The sequence below is a fragment of the Fusarium oxysporum genome, chromosome 5, assembly GCF_000149955.1.
Source record: "Fusarium oxysporum f. sp. lycopersici 4287 chromosome 5, whole genome shotgun sequence".
Classification (NCBI taxonomy): Eukaryota; Fungi; Ascomycota; class Sordariomycetes; order Hypocreales; family Nectriaceae; genus Fusarium; species Fusarium oxysporum.
Window position 1 is genome coordinate 3,491,994 of NC_030990.1, and position 13,815 is coordinate 3,505,808.

The window sequence follows — 13,815 nt, forward strand, 5'->3', positions numbered from 1 at the left end:
AGCGAACACCTGTCTGCCCTCCGAATAGCTGATTCACAATAGGATTTTGAGGCGCCATCCAGGTGGCCACAGCAAAGATGCTCAGAAATTGCGCCAGAAATCCTGGAATGAAGTAGTATACGAAGGAACATGCAGTTACAATGACAAACCACTTGTATCTGTGCATTCTGCCTCCTAGAATGGTAGGATCTGGTGTATCGTTTGTCTCGTACATGGCATTCATAAGAGTTACACCAACAAGATTCTCGGGCCAGATCATGGATGCGGGATAGACTTCCAGGGTTAGTTGAAGGATCATTGTGACATAGTGACAACTTGCCTAAGAACTTGCGTAGCATCCCTGCAATGCCATATCCCACAGATTGTGTGGAGATAGTCAGGAGAAGCTGGAACACAAGACCAAAGTCCTGCTTGTAGAAGATGACCTGTGCAAGGATGATATCGGTAGCATACGCAACAGAGAATGACACACTGGCCATGACAACGATAATTGCGTGTTCCTTAACATTAAAGGGACCAGGGTTCAGAGTCCACGTTATACCAAAAGTGGTGAACTCCCTGTCAGGCACGAACTTCGCCCAGCCATGACCCATAGGCCACGCAACGATTTGAGCGATGAGAGGCCCAATACTGATGGATGGTTGGCGGAGAGAGAATAGGGTGTTCATCGAAGCCCCTACAATGACGAGAAGCATTCCTATAGTCCAAGCTCTCACTGTGTTGCATGGAAGATCTTCGTCGAAGTTTCTTACCGCAGCTCGAACTTCAGGATAAGGGGAGTTTTCTTCCTCTTCGTCATCTGCATCATCGCTGAGCAGCGCTGCTTCATCACCAGACTCTCCTGAACCCTTTCGTCGTGTCTCATACTCCTGAGGTAGATTCGGGTCCATAAGCATCTCATATTCCGAACCTGCCTCATCGTCGTTGCGTGCTCCAGAGGCTGCCCACTCATGGAGGCGATGCTTGAGGTTCTCATTTGATGAGTCCTCAATCTCAAGAGACGTGGATAAGCGTCCACTAGGTCCTCCTATACTTTGGCCGACGGCTTCGGCTGGCAATACCGACCCTAGCTTCTTGCTTTTTGGCATTGTGAGATTTGGCTGTTCTCATCCAGGGTTATCGGAAAGTGGGCTATAGTGATTTGCAGCTCATCTAGTTCTTTGGACGATTTAGAGACCCTGAATGCGACATTAGAATCTCAAAGGCATTGCCCTTCTTAGTATGAACTCACTTTATTGAGTGAAATCGATTTGCATCTCATCCGGTATAGGACACGCAGTCTGAGGTGAGGGTGGCCTCAAGCCCTAGACAGAGAACGGACGTGGTTGAGATCGAGCTAGGACATGTATTCTTTCTTAGTTTTTACAGAAGAAGGACGTCTCTGAGCTGAGTATAAGAGTTTTTGAATGCTTGAGACTCGAGGTGTCGTTGAAGTCGTGTCGTTATATGAGGAAACTGTCCTTTTGTTTGTACTACTCTGTGGCGTCTATTGAGGCTCAGGTCTTGACATATGCCTGTCAGCAAACAATAATTGACAACAATATAAGCTGTTGGTTCAGCATCAAACAATCAAAGGAACAAATCCTCCAAATAACCCGAAATGGGTAGAGATCTACTCAGGAGGATGTTGTTCAAGATAAGGTTCGGGAGGATTCCTGTTGAACTTATGAGAGGTACCTCAGACATGCCCCTGTATCAAGATGGCACTAAGCCTGACACGGAAATTCCACTTTGAATAATCCATCGATTTTATACAACATCAGCTCCACTGTAATCACTTGGACCTGTATAAATTCACTTGATTTGCATCAAGATTTCTATCCGATTCAACTGTTACCTTGTGACTCTCATTCTGGACCTGGTACTCGGAATGGGTTTATGATGCGTCGCGTCGTAGTGACAGGCCTCGGAGCCATCACGCCCTTGGGAGTTGGCATAAGGCGAACATGGACTCGTCTTATTAACAACGAATGCGGAATCGTCAGCGTCGCAGATCTCGAGCCTCAGGCACGATGGAAAGAGTTGACGAGCACAGTCTCTGGGTTAGTGCCCAGTGGTGATGGAGAAGGACGATGGAGGGCATCAGACTGGATCAATGCAAATGAGCAAAGACGAATGTCAAAATTTACACAATATGCCATCGCAGCTAGCGACATGGCTCTCAGGGACTCAGGGTGGGAGCCGAAGAACGCAGAGCAGCAGGAGGCCACCGGTGTATGCCTTGGAAGCGGTATTGGAAATCTAGACGAGATTTACGAGACCAGTTTAGTGCATCATCAAGACGTGAGAAGCCATTCAGTTCTTGTCGAACCTATGCTAAATATGTGACAGGGCTACAAGAAGGTGTCTCCGTTATTTGTTCCCAAGATTCTTATTAATATGGCCGCCGGCCATGTGGCCATGAAATACGGCTTCCAAGGCCCCAACCACACAGCTACCACGGCTTGCACGACTGGTGCACACTCAATCGGAGATGCAGCACGATTTATCACCATGGGAGACGCCGATGTGATGGTCGCCGGAGGTTCAGAATCATGTATCCATCCCTTGACGTTCGCTGGCTTCGGCAGAGCAAGATCTCTGACCACAGCATATAACGACAATCCCACAGCAAGCTGTCGTCCGTTTGATGCTGACCGCAATGGTTTCGTTGTCTCTGAAGGTGCTGCGGTGGTAGTTCTTGAAGAATTAGAGCACGCCAAAGCACGGGGGAGCCCATATATATGCTGAAATCAAGGGCTACGGCTGCAGCGGCGATGCTCACCATATGACAGCACCGCTGGAAGATGGCCATGGTGCATATCTTGCTATGAAGAAAGCACTCAAAAAGTGCAGGCATCAAGCCTTCACAGGTCGACTACATCAACGCACACGCAACAGCAACTCATGTTGGCGATGTAGCGGAAACGTCGGCCATCAAACGGATCATGCTGGGCGAAGAGGGACATCAGAAAGAGTCGGATGTCACAGTCAGCAGCACCAAGGGCGCAGTCGGACATTTGCTGGGTGCTGCTGGAGCTATTGAGGCTTTATTTTGCATCCTAGCCATTCATGAGGTATGTAGCTTCCAAAGCCGTAAAGACGCATTTACTGATTATTTCCAGGGAGTCGTACCCGCAACATTAAACCTCCAGAAGCCAGACGTGGGAGCTGCCTTTAATTTTGTGCCAAATGAAGCACAAGAGAAGACAGTTGGTGTAGCTGTATCCAATAGCTTTGGCTTTGGCGGTACAAACAGCTCATTGGTATTTTCCAGATATCAATGATGTTATCGTAAAATGTTTAAGATGTAAAATAGCTGTATACTATTGTATTTCTGCTGATCAAATTCCTCTTTCTTCTCAGTAACGGCTTGATTGATATGTAGCACAGTAAATACAGTGCACTTCGCACCATATTACCGAGAGCCGAACCAGTCACAAAATTTCAGATTCAACTTACTAGCTTAGGATCCAAGGGTCCATGACGATAACACTCCAAGTGCCTCTCATCCCGCCTTGCCCAGGCCCTTCACGCCAAATCTCCCTATTGAACATACTCTCACGATGAGCATGGCCTGCGAGACATGTCGAACCCAGGCCCGGACCGTCCTCCGGGCTGCAATGCGAGCCGGCGCATCACGAGCCGCTGCACCGACGACGAGGAATTTCCTTCCACCCGCTGCGTTTGTTACTCGACGACACTTTAGCAACACGAGCTCGAGAAGTCTCCTCAAGGGTATTGGAAAGTCTATGGCGGAGCCGTATCGTGTGTTGGGTGCGACGGAGCAGCTTTTCAAGGCTTCAGCGAAGGCGGCGGACTATCATATCACTGAGAAGGAGAGAAAAGATGATCAGGTGCAGCTTGCGGAGGATGGTGAAGAGATTGGACACTCTCTGAACCCTGATAGTCCCTGGCATCACAGCACGTCTCTCAACAACCTCAAAGAATCCGTCCCTTGCTAACTTTCACAGCCTTTAAACTTCCTCCAACCTTCAGCACCTGGTCCCACGTAACCATGCTTCACCTCTACCTAATCAACACCCGAATACGCTGCTTCGACCGCGAGGGCTTCCAAAACTGGCAGCACCAGCTCACAGACCACTTCTTCTTCGAGTGCGAGAAGAAGATGCACATCGACCACCACATCACATCGAGCGCCCTCCGCCAGCGATACCTCAAGGACATTTTCGTTCAGTGGCGCGGTCTTCTGCTAGCATACGACGAGGGTCTCATCAAAGGCGATGCGATGCTAGCAAGTGCCATCTGGCGAAACCTGTTCAAGGGTTCTGCTGATGCGGACCCCAGAGCTCTTCTTGCTATCGTGGGCTGGATGAGATCGACACTGTTGCAGTTTGAGGCTGTTTCGGATAATAACCTTCCTGCGCAATTACCGGCGATTATGGCCAAGCCGGTGGATGTGTTCTGGACGAGATTGGAGAAGCAACTTGGTGGACAGCAGGAGGATGGTCTTCCTGCTAAGGAGGTGAAGGAGGAGCCTGTATCAACAGAGGAGACCGCCAAGGCTTCAGCGAACTAGAGCGCGGAAGGAAGATTTGTACTATCAGATGGATATATGGGTTACATGACAAAAAAAAATAGAACGGGCGGGCTGTATGAATAGGGCATTGGATGAGGGTATCTTCTTAGGCATGACGGTTGTATATGAATAATTCCCTGATGATATTCCACCTCATATATATGTTCTTTTGTTGTGATTATCTCTGTATGGTCAACTAATCATGCTTCTCCCACATTTGAAACTCATACTTTGTACCAGCTTCTTCCTGGCCACCCTCTTCAATCTCTTCACCTGTCCACTCCTGCAACTCCTCTCTAGACTTTCTCTCCCACGATCCATCCTTCAAGTCGACAGGAAAGAAAGTATCGCAGTCAAAATCACGCTCAATACTCGTGAGAAGGATCCGTCGCGCTTCTGGCAGTCTGAGAGCGGCGTCATAGATCTGCGCACCACCGATGACGAAAATTCGACCGACGTCGCTATGTGCACGGGCGTATTGAAGAGCAAGTTCAAGAGATTGGACTCTCACGGGTTCAGAGGGCTCAACTTTTCCGGGAAGCTTTGAGGGTGCGGAGCGGGAAATGACAATGTTGAGACGGTCTTTCAGAGGCCGGAATTTGGTGGGGATCGAGTCCCAGGTTTTGCGGCCCATGATGACTGCGTTGATAGACGATGAGGAGGCCTGGTCGAGTCAGTACATGATTCTCGTGGTCTTTTCGATGCAGCGATAACACAGGGATGTATAGCTAGCAAGGTAAGGGTAATATATACCTGTGGTGGCACCCGAGTTGTGACGCGCGCAAAGTACTTCATTTCTTTGCGTAGCCCTTGCCAGGGCATTGTTCCATGGAGGCCAATGCCCATGTTGCGCGTGGCCGCGACTATGAGATTCAATTCGAGAGACTGCATTGCTCAAGATGTTGATGATGAATCTGTGAGGTTAGGAGGTGGAGGTTTGATGAGTCTTAAGTTGCTGAGTGGGTTTGTGTGACGGTGATGGTACTAATGACACCTGAGACATGGCATGACGATATATCGCGTATTTATTCTACATCTTTCACTTTTCTTACGTTTGGAAGTAATAGGTCGCGTTTCTTTTCATCTGCAATAAATTCCGTCTTCAGTGTTGGTACAAATCCAGTTCCAGGCTTATGATTTCTTTCTGTTAACCACCAAGCTTATCGAGTGAGACTCCCCTCACAACTTTGATGGAGGCAAAATCTCAACATCCTTGAAAGGAACTCCCAAAAACCGATAAATATGGTTAAATCTGCAACGTCAGTTTCTGCTTTCTTTCCTTTGCCGCATTGGCGACTTACCTGTCACTTCCAAAGAAAGCCTCGGACTTGCTATCATCGCGGGTCACAATCAACCAAGGAGCTCCAAAAGCGCCCTTCTGAACCGCTTCACCAGTAAGATCTTTGACCCTCTCCTTCATACTCTCCCTTCCGTTCATGATCTTCTCAACATCTTCATCAGAGAACAGCTTCTTGCCAGACCCTCCATCAAGCTCATCCGTTGCTTCCTTGAGAGCTGCAATGAGCTTCTCGTCCTCGGCAAGATTGACATGAGGAGGCAGCCATATCTTGTGGAAGAGGAATCTGATTGCAGCGAGATAAGTTGACTCTGGGTAGTTCTCCTTAATAAAGTGTAAGGCGCGGAGAGGTGACACGGTCTTTGCGATGGCAACGATATCGGGTGGCGAGCCTTGATAGGGAACCCCAAGACGCTCAGCAGCGCGGAATGAATCTCTAGCAAGATATTCCCCCTTGGCCTTGAGAACCCATGGAGGACGGTTTCCTAATCTATGTAAGATGAAGTTGTGGTATACGGTTCAATATAGTTAACTACCTGATGTCTGCATAATGCCGCCCAAAAAGACAGGGATGAAACTATAAAAGTCAGCGATTTGCTCAAAGATATGGATAGGCATGAACATACTTCACTTTCACTCCATGAGCAGCGAGTTTGCTCATGTTCTGTCTCAAGTCCGCATATCCTACATAACTGTAGAATGACACTATTGCATATCAGTGCTACCCAAGAAATAGGGACATTAGATGACTTACCAATGTCTAGGTAACAGTCGATACGTCCACCCATTTTTAGCACAATGTTTCTCTTTGACGTTATTCGATGAGTAAATGACGAGATGTGTACTTGTAGGTACCTTTCCAAGGCGTACCTTAGGATGCTTTATTAAACGGATCTCGGCCCCCGGTCGGTGTGGGGACTTCCCCGTGCCGAGGCTCGGGGAAGGTGGAGGTTGGGGCGCATCGGGCTTACACCTTTCGGGACATTTGATCTATAAGCAGATCGTCAGTATTTATACAAAGTTTCAAATAACAAATCTCTTAGTGAAACAATTACCCACAATGGTATCTAAGAAACCTGTTGCTCTTGTTGTAGGCGCATCTAGAGGCATCGGCCGTCAAGTCGCCGTTGACCTCGCCCGCAATGGCTACGCTGGTATGTCAAGCTTCTCTGTATTTATTGTACTTATGAAGCTAACACTTTAAAGTTGTTGTTGCTGCAAAGACTATCAGTGATCCTTCCAATCTACCAGAGCCCTTTCCTCCAAATCCCAACTCTTCCGCTTCTACCATCACAACAGTTGCTCGCGAGATTACTTCTGAGGGAGGCGATGCTACTGCTATTCAGGTCGACGTCCGCTATCCTGAGAGTATAGATGCTCTTGTATCGAATACTATCTCCGTGAGTTTACCAAATTGCTCTTCCTTTTAAATCTCCTTACTAACAATCCCAGACTTATGGCCGTCTAGATGTTCTCATCTACAACTCAGGCGCCATCTTCTGGGCTCCTGTCTCGTCGACTCCCGTAAAGCGCTTCCAGCTCATGCAGCGCGTCAATCCAGAAGGACTCTACGCAACGGTTCAAGCTGTCCTTCCTCATATTTCTTCTTCATGCCGAATAGTTGTTGTCAGCCCACCTATCTATAGTCGTTTCTTCCGCGGCAAGACTGCATATGCTATGGGCAAGGTTGGTATGAGTGTTCTTACAAAGGGTCTTGCCATGGACTTTGAGCGCGAGGGGAAGAAGGATATGGCTATCACATCTATTTGGCCAGCTGTGGTATGTTGGATCTGATACCTTGAGCTTGCTTTGACAACTGACATATTAGGCTATCGAGTCGGCGGCTACAGAGAAATTCACAGCCAAAAACCCAGAGGAAGCCAACGATTTACGAAAGGCAACCATCTTCTCCGACGCTATCCTCGAGATTCTCAAAGCTTATCCAAGCGTCGTGAACGGCGAGCTCCTCCTGGATGAAGATTTCCTTCGCGAACATGCAGGAATAACCGACTTTTCCAAATACAATGTTATTTCAGGTGCCTCACCACGGAGGATCATGCCCCAAAGTCTCCCAGACTTGACCGTAGCAGAGCAAGCAGACGAGGGCAAACGCTACGACAGCACAAAGGATAAATCCAAGCTATAAAATTATTGAAGATCGCTATTGTTTCAATATATGTAGGAAAAGAGACCGTTATACAGGTAGCTAATAGCACGGAAAAAATGAACCTGCGCAGCCATGATATCCTCTAGAACACACATCTAATACCTCCTTGGCCATGGAAGCTGCGTTCACCAAACTCCTAGGCATGATTACAAACGTACACCCGACTCTTTGAAACCTCTCCTTTCCATTCCATTCCATTCCATTCCATTCCATTCCTTTCCTTGCCATTTTACAAAAACACATATCTGCTGAGATTTTATGGTGCGCCAGCCATCAATAGGGGACTTGGCTACCTGGTCCCACTCCTTGCATGCCATCAATGTCCTCCATTACACTGTTGAACACGTGCATGATTTGGTCAACGACTCTGCTGCGGTTCCACTCATTTCTTGTGCGCCATATAGCGTCCATGAGCTCACGGTTGATTTGTTCAAGCTGCTCAATAGTACAGCCGCTTGTCGCGTCCGTTAGGTTCTGAAGGAATGCATCTATCTCGCCTCCAGCGAAAGGTTGAGAAGCGGAAGTGGATGAACCTGAGTTTCGAACCGACTGGTATTCATCAGAAGTCTGATCATTGAGGATGTTGGCCATTCCGCCCACACTCTGAGCCTTGAAACCGGATGATCGCTGCGAAGGTGGACTACCAGAGATGCCCGATCCTTGCATAAGGTTACCCCCTGCCGCAGCAGCCTGAGCTTGAGAGTGCAACCAAGAGTCTTCTCCAGAAGTGTTGTGCCCGGCTACGAGTAGCGTGTCTGGGATGTCGACCTGGCTATCATCCTCAACACCACGGTTCTCAGCATGGCCACCATTTGTCATTTGACTAAAGTTTGACGAATGGTGAGTTGATGGATCTGAGGTTTTGGTTGTTGAAGCCTCGTTGATAACAGCTGATGGTGAAACTCCTGGAGGAAGAGTAGTCACTACTGACTTCTGTGAGATCTGGGTCATGCCAGTATGAGCCACGCTGGGGTCATGAGACTTTGGTGGAGGCCCCATGTCAGACATAGCCTGCGTATCATCGTGGACACCACTCATATGGACATCCTCTCCAAATGGGTGAGTGAGGCCATTACTCAAGGGGTGTGATGAATCCTGACCAGAGGTGCCATGACCATTCGAGAGTGGGCTTCTAACTTGGAACCTGGCAGTTGTCCTCGATCCTGGCACGGCTTCTCCCAGAGTAACAGGGCCTTGAGAGTCGCTATCATTACCACCCAGATCAGATTGCACACGGTCTACGACAGACTGCATAGCTTTTCGCTTTCTCTCCTTCTCGGTAGCATCCTTGGCGCGCTGAACTTGGCGTCTATATAGAGCCTCCCAGTCAACTTGAGAGGTTTGGTTTTCGATACTAGCGACATCAACCTCGACGTTGCTGAGGAGTTCATTGGCCTTGAGAGTTCGCTCCTTATCTCCAATATTTTTGGCGTCTTTTGCAAGAGCCTTAATATCGAAGAGAAAGTCCTTAGGGCGGGCATAGAAGCCGTTTGACAAGCGCTCCTCGATGGTGGTTGTCTCAAGGTTATAATAACACTTCCCAGATGTGGTATCTTTGAGAACGTCGTTGTCGTACTTGTCCTTGACGATCTCATATGGTCGACGTTGTCCAGCTTCAAGGTCCGGACGCACATAATTGGGGTCCGACTCGGCGAAGAGATAGTCGATCTGAGCTTGAGGGATGACAGGCTGCCTGAACTTCTTGTACTTTCTATTGATCTGATCCATAATGGGCTGAAGCTGGATCTTGAGAGCATTGAGAAGCTGGTGATCTTTCTTCTGTGCAGCCTTCATATCAGCCTTGGTAGGAGGCGGTGGTTCAATTGGAGGAGCCACGGGAAGCTCCTCGAGGACCCTCTTCTTCCGATTTTCAGGGTCGGGGAACTCGCGGGGTTTCTTCTTAACATATTGCAACGTTGTGCTGAAATATTCCATTCGAGAATGCTACAAAAGTTAGCACAGGAGCCCCATTTCACAAATGTCTTACTTACCAGATCAGGTTTCTCAATTTTCATTTGGTTCTTCTTTGCGAACCCAAAAAAGTCGCGGAAGAGGTCACTGGGAAGCTCTTCTCTATCACCCTCTGCTGTCGCGAGAAGAAGAACTGGATCTGTAGGAGGAATAGATCGTAACATAGTCTTGAAAGTTGTAAGAGCAAGAGTGTTGTGTAGTGCCATATACCAAGCTTCGATGTTAGGGATATAAATAACGCTAGGTTTGTGTCGCCTGACTTCCGTAAAGAGACCGACAATGACCTGCTCCATAGCCTGCCGACGTTAGTCTGTAGTTTCCCTTGTGAGTGCACAAACTTACTCTTCCATCACCCAAGATGCTGGGAAGATCAAAATTCTGAACATGAACACCTTCGAAATGGTGAAGAATGGCAGAAGCAATGTAACTCTGTCCCATACCGCTAACACCATATATGATGAAGCGAGGGCGGAACACTCTGGATCGTTCAAACTCTTGGTGCATGGTTTCTCTACCAAAGCCATGATCATCGTCATCGAACTGCTCATACATGGCTTCTTGAAGAGCTGTCATCTTCTTCCTGCGAGGCAACAGGTCATCAAGGGCATTCTTGGCTTCGTTAAACTGTTTGCGTAGTAGCGGCTCTATCGATTTGGGAAGTGGTTTAGCGCCAGATGTCGCTGATCGTTCAGAGGAGGGAATAAGCTTCTTAATAGACAGCATAAAGTCAGTGGCATGAACGCCAATCTTCTCGGGGTCGACCACAAGCTTTTCCTTGGAGGCGTAAATTTGGGGATATGTTCGCTGAATGGCATTGAGAGCTGCTTCAGTACAGAGAGCTCGTAAATCAGCACCACCATAGCCCTTTGTGTTCTCGGCTAGGGAATCTTTGAACTTCTCTGATAGTCCCCAGTCTGCTGTGTGAATGTTGAGAATTGACTTTCGCCCTTCGATATCAGGCAACGGGAAGTAAAACTCTCGGTCGAATCGACCAGGTCGACGAAGAGCAGGGTCGATATTGTCAGGTCGATTGGTGGCTCCAATAACAATGACTTGACCACGACCGTCCATGCCATCCATCAATGCCAACAGGGTTGAGACAATGGAAGCATGGATCTGTTCCTGCTTGCTGGAACGAACCGGCGCAAGACCGTCAATCTCATCGAAGAAAATGATACTGGGCTGAGTTCTGCGCGCTTCCTCGAAGAGCAATCGAAGCTGTTTCTCGGCTTCACCCACCCACTTGCTCAGGGCATCGGCACCCTTACGCATGTAGAATGAGATCTTACGACCGCCGGAGCCAACTGAGTTGGCCAGAGCACGAGCAAGCAGCGTTTTACCTGTTCCAGGAGGACCATGGAACAAAACACCACGAGGTGGCGTGACGTGGAATCGTGTGAAGAGCTCGGGATAGAGCAAAGGAAGCTGCACCATTTCCTTCAACTGGTCGATATGTCCCTGAAGACCACCAACCTTGCTGAAGTCAACGTTCAGGTCAACACCAAGAGGGTCAGCATCCGCAAGGGCTTTGCGGTCCTTGATCTTGCCAACGTTGGGAGCGCCAGCATCGGGGTTTAGGCCAGGGACACCGGGAAGAAGCCCACCGTGAGTCGCAGCTGTCGGTGTCATACCGACATTACCAGCTACACTAGAGCGATGCACCATCTCATCGTCGCTGCTGTCTGAATCGACCCCGCCAGCTGCGCCAGTACCCCAAGGCCCATTAAGAAGGGATCCAGCTCCGCCGCCGCCTCCAAAAGGTCCAAATGTGGTGTTGAGGCTGCGTTCCCAGCCTTGACTGGCACCGCCACGTCCTCGGCGCGAGCGCGATTGTGCAGCAGGAGCCTCAACTTCTTCCTCTTCAATATTAGCCGAGGTGAGAGGAGGCATGTAATAATTCACGCGTGTTCTTGCTCGCCGAGTGCTTTCCTGGTACACAATGGGTGATTCTTTCCTTGGGCGACGGCGACGAGAGCGCGAGTCCTGCCTAAGTTCTCGTGCCTCTTCATTCAGCTCGTCCAAGTCAAATTCGGGTTCCTCGTCTCCAGAGTCCCCACCACGGCGAGATCTGGCGGGTTGGGAACGTCGGCCGCGGGGAACCGGGCTATCAACGTCGTCGTCATCTTGAGGTAGGGGCTTTTCTGCACCGGAGCCCTCTACATCGTCAGATTCGTCGCCTGGCTCGAAGTCACTGCTGACTTCTTGAGACTTTTTGCTCGATTTGCGGGTTAGTCGGCGCGGCTTTCTAGGTCCAGCATCCGACTCAGCTTCTTCCGGTGCTGCAGAGGCGTTGGTGCGGGAGCCACGGGTTCGGCGGGTGACAGGCACATCATCCTCATCATCCTCCTCCTCTACCGTCTGCACAGGCGCATCTTCTCCAGGTGCATCCTGATCAGCAGCATCTAGCATTTCTTGATCAGCCACTTCTTTCTTTTCAATCTCTTCAGGATCTTGAGATAATTCGTCGGGCTGGTCGGCTTCTCTGACTTCCTTAAAGCTGCTTTCCTGTGTAGCCTCTTGAATCGTCTCGGGGGCGTTCTTGAGGCCCTTAAACCCACGGGTAGCTCTTGTGCTCCGAGCGAATGTCTCGGGGCTTCTACTTCGCGAATCGCGTGACGGGACGGCGTGTTTCCCAGAATTGGAAAGTTCGAGGAACTCTTCAGCTTCCTCTGTATGAGCTCGAGTAGTCCTACGAGGTGCAGGCAACTTGGAGTTGGTGAGTTTCAACTTGACAACCCTGGATCTAGTTGACCTGGCAGGCTCCTCTACTGGCTCGCCTTCAGCGTCGTCTTCTTTGACATCTTCGTCTTCATCAACTTTGATATCCTCATCACCTGGCTTATCAGATTCATCGCCAGTAGCTGATGCTTCTTCTTCGCTACTTTCTGCGTAGTTGCGGGGCTGCGTGGCAGCTTTTCTGGCGCGACGACCAGCGGCATTCACAGGAGCAGCATCATCCTCTTCTTCGTCGTCGTCATCGAGGAAATCGTCCTCGTTGCTATCAGAGACTTCATCCTCGTCATCATCGATGTCCGAACCCAGGTAACCGTTCCTGCGTCGGCGACTGGGTTTTCCGCTGCGTGAACGGGAGTGCTTCTTTGTGCTTTTTCGGGGTGGTCCAGCTTCCGAAGGGTCGAAGTTTTCGTCTTCGGGATCGGACTTGTTGGGATCAAAGTCCTCGAGGACTCTTTTGCGTTTGCTAACCATGGTTGTTATGGCGTTTGCGCGTAAATATGATAGAACGTTATCGGCGATGGGTATAATTGAACTTGGCGGTTCTGTACACAAAGGGAGGTCAACCAAGGGATGCCAACAGGGTCGCAACAGTCACAGCCATAAGCGCGGACCTTGCATTACATTCATCGAATCGTCGCGTTCCTTTTGATGAATTTTTGGGAATAAACTCACCTATATGCGCGTCTAGATATGATTTCACGTCAAAGCATGCATGGGCGCGGCCTGGGTCGCGGTTGAGCTTGTGGCGCTCAAGATCGGCGCAAAGACATCAAGTAGAAAACAAGCCAAACAACCAACCCGCGCAATGTCGATGATTGAACTGGCTGATGCTGATGGTATATTCGAAGCAAACGCGGTCAAAATAGGGGATGGAATTTGGGGGTTTGCCGCGTGAAGTGAAGGTTTAGTTACGGATACCAAACGACAGGTTAGCAATGTGGACCCACTTTCATTCAGGCAGTTGTGGTTCCAGTCTCTGATTGGTGGGTCACCACCAATTTCAATGTGATCGCAGTTTAATTGTGCTTGATCTACGAAGCTCTCATGACGAGAACAAAACGACGAATTCTCAACATGGCTTGTCTATTGGCTTTGGGAACTTTTTTATTGTCGATAAGGTCAGTT

At 49.2% G+C, this 13,815-nt stretch overlaps 7 protein-coding genes across 8 annotated transcripts in view; 3 read left to right on the top strand and 4 right to left on the bottom strand.

The window, feature by feature from the left end:
- The window catches only part of FOXG_02189 (uncharacterized protein), a gene marked incomplete at its 3' end in the record, with an annotated part of 3,368 nt that extends 1,719 nt beyond the window's left edge, over positions 1 to 1,649 (bottom strand). The window contains exons 1-3 of the mRNA XM_018379530.1: positions 1,232 to 1,649; positions 320 to 1,178; positions 8 to 273 (exon numbers count right to left, since the gene is read on the bottom strand). Of these exons, the coding sequence (XP_018235583.1) occupies positions 8 to 273; positions 320 to 1,088 (1,035 nt within the window). The 5' untranslated portion in view covers positions 1,089 to 1,178; positions 1,232 to 1,649. The remainder of the gene's footprint in view (positions 1 to 7; positions 274 to 319; positions 1,179 to 1,231) is intronic.
- Positions 1,650 to 1,754: 105 nt separating this feature from the next.
- FOXG_18249 (3-oxoacyl-[acyl-carrier-protein] synthase II) lies at positions 1,755 to 3,420 on the top strand. 2 transcript variants are annotated; one of them, XM_018398311.1, is made up of 3 exons: positions 1,755 to 2,283; positions 2,332 to 3,056; positions 3,105 to 3,420. In XM_018398311.1, exons 1-2 carry the CDS (start codon positions 1,879 to 1,881, stop codon positions 2,728 to 2,730), a joined length of 804 nt encoding a protein of 267 aa, XP_018235585.1. In that variant the 5' UTR covers positions 1,755 to 1,878; the 3' UTR covers positions 2,731 to 3,056; positions 3,105 to 3,420. The 2 variants fall into 2 exon arrangements, with proteins under 2 accessions (XP_018235585.1, XP_018235584.1); XM_018398310.1 differs by having other exon boundaries at positions 2,332 to 3,420.
- Positions 3,421 to 3,436: 16 nt separating this feature from the next.
- On the top strand, positions 3,437 to 4,785 carry FOXG_18250 (uncharacterized protein). Its single transcript, XM_018398312.1, has 2 exons — positions 3,437 to 3,903; positions 3,954 to 4,785. Exons 1-2 carry the CDS (start codon positions 3,546 to 3,548, stop codon positions 4,517 to 4,519), a joined length of 924 nt encoding a protein of 307 aa, XP_018235586.1. The 5' UTR covers positions 3,437 to 3,545; the 3' UTR covers positions 4,520 to 4,785.
- FOXG_02192 (dihydrofolate reductase) lies at positions 3,449 to 5,461 on the bottom strand. The gene is made up of 2 exons (XM_018379531.1): positions 5,273 to 5,461; positions 3,449 to 5,183 (listed from the first exon to the last, which is right to left on the bottom strand). Exons 1-2 carry the CDS (start codon positions 5,408 to 5,410, stop codon positions 4,716 to 4,718), a joined length of 606 nt encoding a protein of 201 aa, XP_018235587.1. The 5' UTR covers positions 5,411 to 5,461; the 3' UTR covers positions 3,449 to 4,715.
- A 60-nt stretch (positions 5,462 to 5,521) lies between these two features.
- On the bottom strand, positions 5,522 to 6,677 carry FOXG_02193 (uncharacterized protein). Its single transcript, XM_018379532.1, has 5 exons — positions 6,571 to 6,677; positions 6,443 to 6,521; positions 6,353 to 6,393; positions 5,821 to 6,301; positions 5,522 to 5,771 (listed from the first exon to the last, which is right to left on the bottom strand). The coding sequence occupies exons 1-5, from the start codon at positions 6,602 to 6,604 to the stop codon at positions 5,699 to 5,701; spliced, it is 708 nt and encodes a 235-aa protein (XP_018235588.1). The 5' UTR covers positions 6,605 to 6,677; the 3' UTR covers positions 5,522 to 5,698.
- A 111-nt stretch (positions 6,678 to 6,788) lies between these two features.
- Positions 6,789 to 12,189, top strand: FOXG_02194 (oxidoreductase). The gene is made up of 4 exons (XM_018379533.1): positions 6,789 to 6,970; positions 7,023 to 7,216; positions 7,269 to 7,595; positions 7,645 to 12,189. Exons 1-4 carry the CDS (start codon positions 6,877 to 6,879, stop codon positions 7,960 to 7,962), a joined length of 933 nt encoding a protein of 310 aa, XP_018235589.1. The 5' UTR covers positions 6,789 to 6,876; the 3' UTR covers positions 7,963 to 12,189.
- On the bottom strand, positions 7,912 to 13,593 carry FOXG_02195 (uncharacterized protein). The gene is made up of 4 exons (XM_018379534.1): positions 13,363 to 13,593; positions 10,297 to 13,232; positions 9,975 to 10,250; positions 7,912 to 9,927 (listed from the first exon to the last, which is right to left on the bottom strand). The coding sequence occupies exons 2-4, from the start codon at positions 13,159 to 13,161 to the stop codon at positions 8,257 to 8,259; spliced, it is 4,812 nt and encodes a 1,603-aa protein (XP_018235590.1). The 5' UTR covers positions 13,162 to 13,232; positions 13,363 to 13,593; the 3' UTR covers positions 7,912 to 8,256.
- Positions 13,594 to 13,815: the final 222 nt, after the last annotated feature.

Bases quoted from the DNA above. Each gene is read 5' to 3' on its own strand.
- FOXG_18249 (XM_018398310.1), top strand. From the start codon at position 1,879: ATGATGCGTCGCGTCGTAGTGACAGGCCTCGGAGCCATCACGCCCTTG. The intron at 2,284-2,331 runs GTGAGAAGCCAT...AATATGTGACAG, and splicing joins GTTTAGTGCATCATCAAGAC to GGCTACAAGAAGGTGTCTCC.
- FOXG_18250 (XM_018398312.1), top strand. From the start codon at position 3,546: ATGAGCATGGCCTGCGAGACATGTCGAACCCAGGCCCGGACCGTCCTC. The intron at 3,904-3,953 runs GCACGTCTCTCA...TAACTTTCACAG, and splicing joins TGATAGTCCCTGGCATCACA to CCTTTAAACTTCCTCCAACC.
- FOXG_02192 (XM_018379531.1), bottom strand. From the start codon at position 5,410: ATGCAGTCTCTCGAATTGAATCTCATAGTCGCGGCCACGCGCAACATG. The intron at 5,184-5,272 runs GTATATATTACC...TGACTCGACCAG, and splicing joins CAACTCGGGTGCCACCACAG to GCCTCCTCATCGTCTATCAA.
- FOXG_02193 (XM_018379532.1), bottom strand. From the start codon at position 6,604: ATGGGTGGACGTATCGACTGTTACCTAGACATTG. The intron at 6,394-6,442 runs GTATGTTCATGC...TGACTTTTATAG, and splicing joins GCTCATGGAGTGAAAGTGAA to TTTCATCCCTGTCTTTTTGG. The intron at 5,772-5,820 runs GTAAGTCGCCAA...CTGACGTTGCAG, and splicing joins GCTTTCTTTGGAAGTGACAG to ATTTAACCATATTTATCGGT.
- FOXG_02194 (XM_018379533.1), top strand. From the start codon at position 6,877: ATGGTATCTAAGAAACCTGTTGCTCTTGTTGTAGGCGCATCTAGAGGC. The intron at 7,217-7,268 runs GTGAGTTTACCA...TAACAATCCCAG, and splicing joins TTGTATCGAATACTATCTCC to ACTTATGGCCGTCTAGATGT. The intron at 7,596-7,644 runs GTATGTTGGATC...CTGACATATTAG, and splicing joins CATCTATTTGGCCAGCTGTG to GCTATCGAGTCGGCGGCTAC.
- FOXG_02195 (XM_018379534.1), bottom strand. From the start codon at position 13,161: ATGGTTAGCAAACGCAAAAGAGTCCTCGAGGACTTTGATCCCAACAAG. The intron at 10,251-10,296 runs GTAAGTTTGTGC...TAACGTCGGCAG, and splicing joins GCATCTTGGGTGATGGAAGA to GCTATGGAGCAGGTCATTGT. The intron at 9,928-9,974 runs GTAAGTAAGACA...TAACTTTTGTAG, and splicing joins AAATTGAGAAACCTGATCTG to CATTCTCGAATGGAATATTT.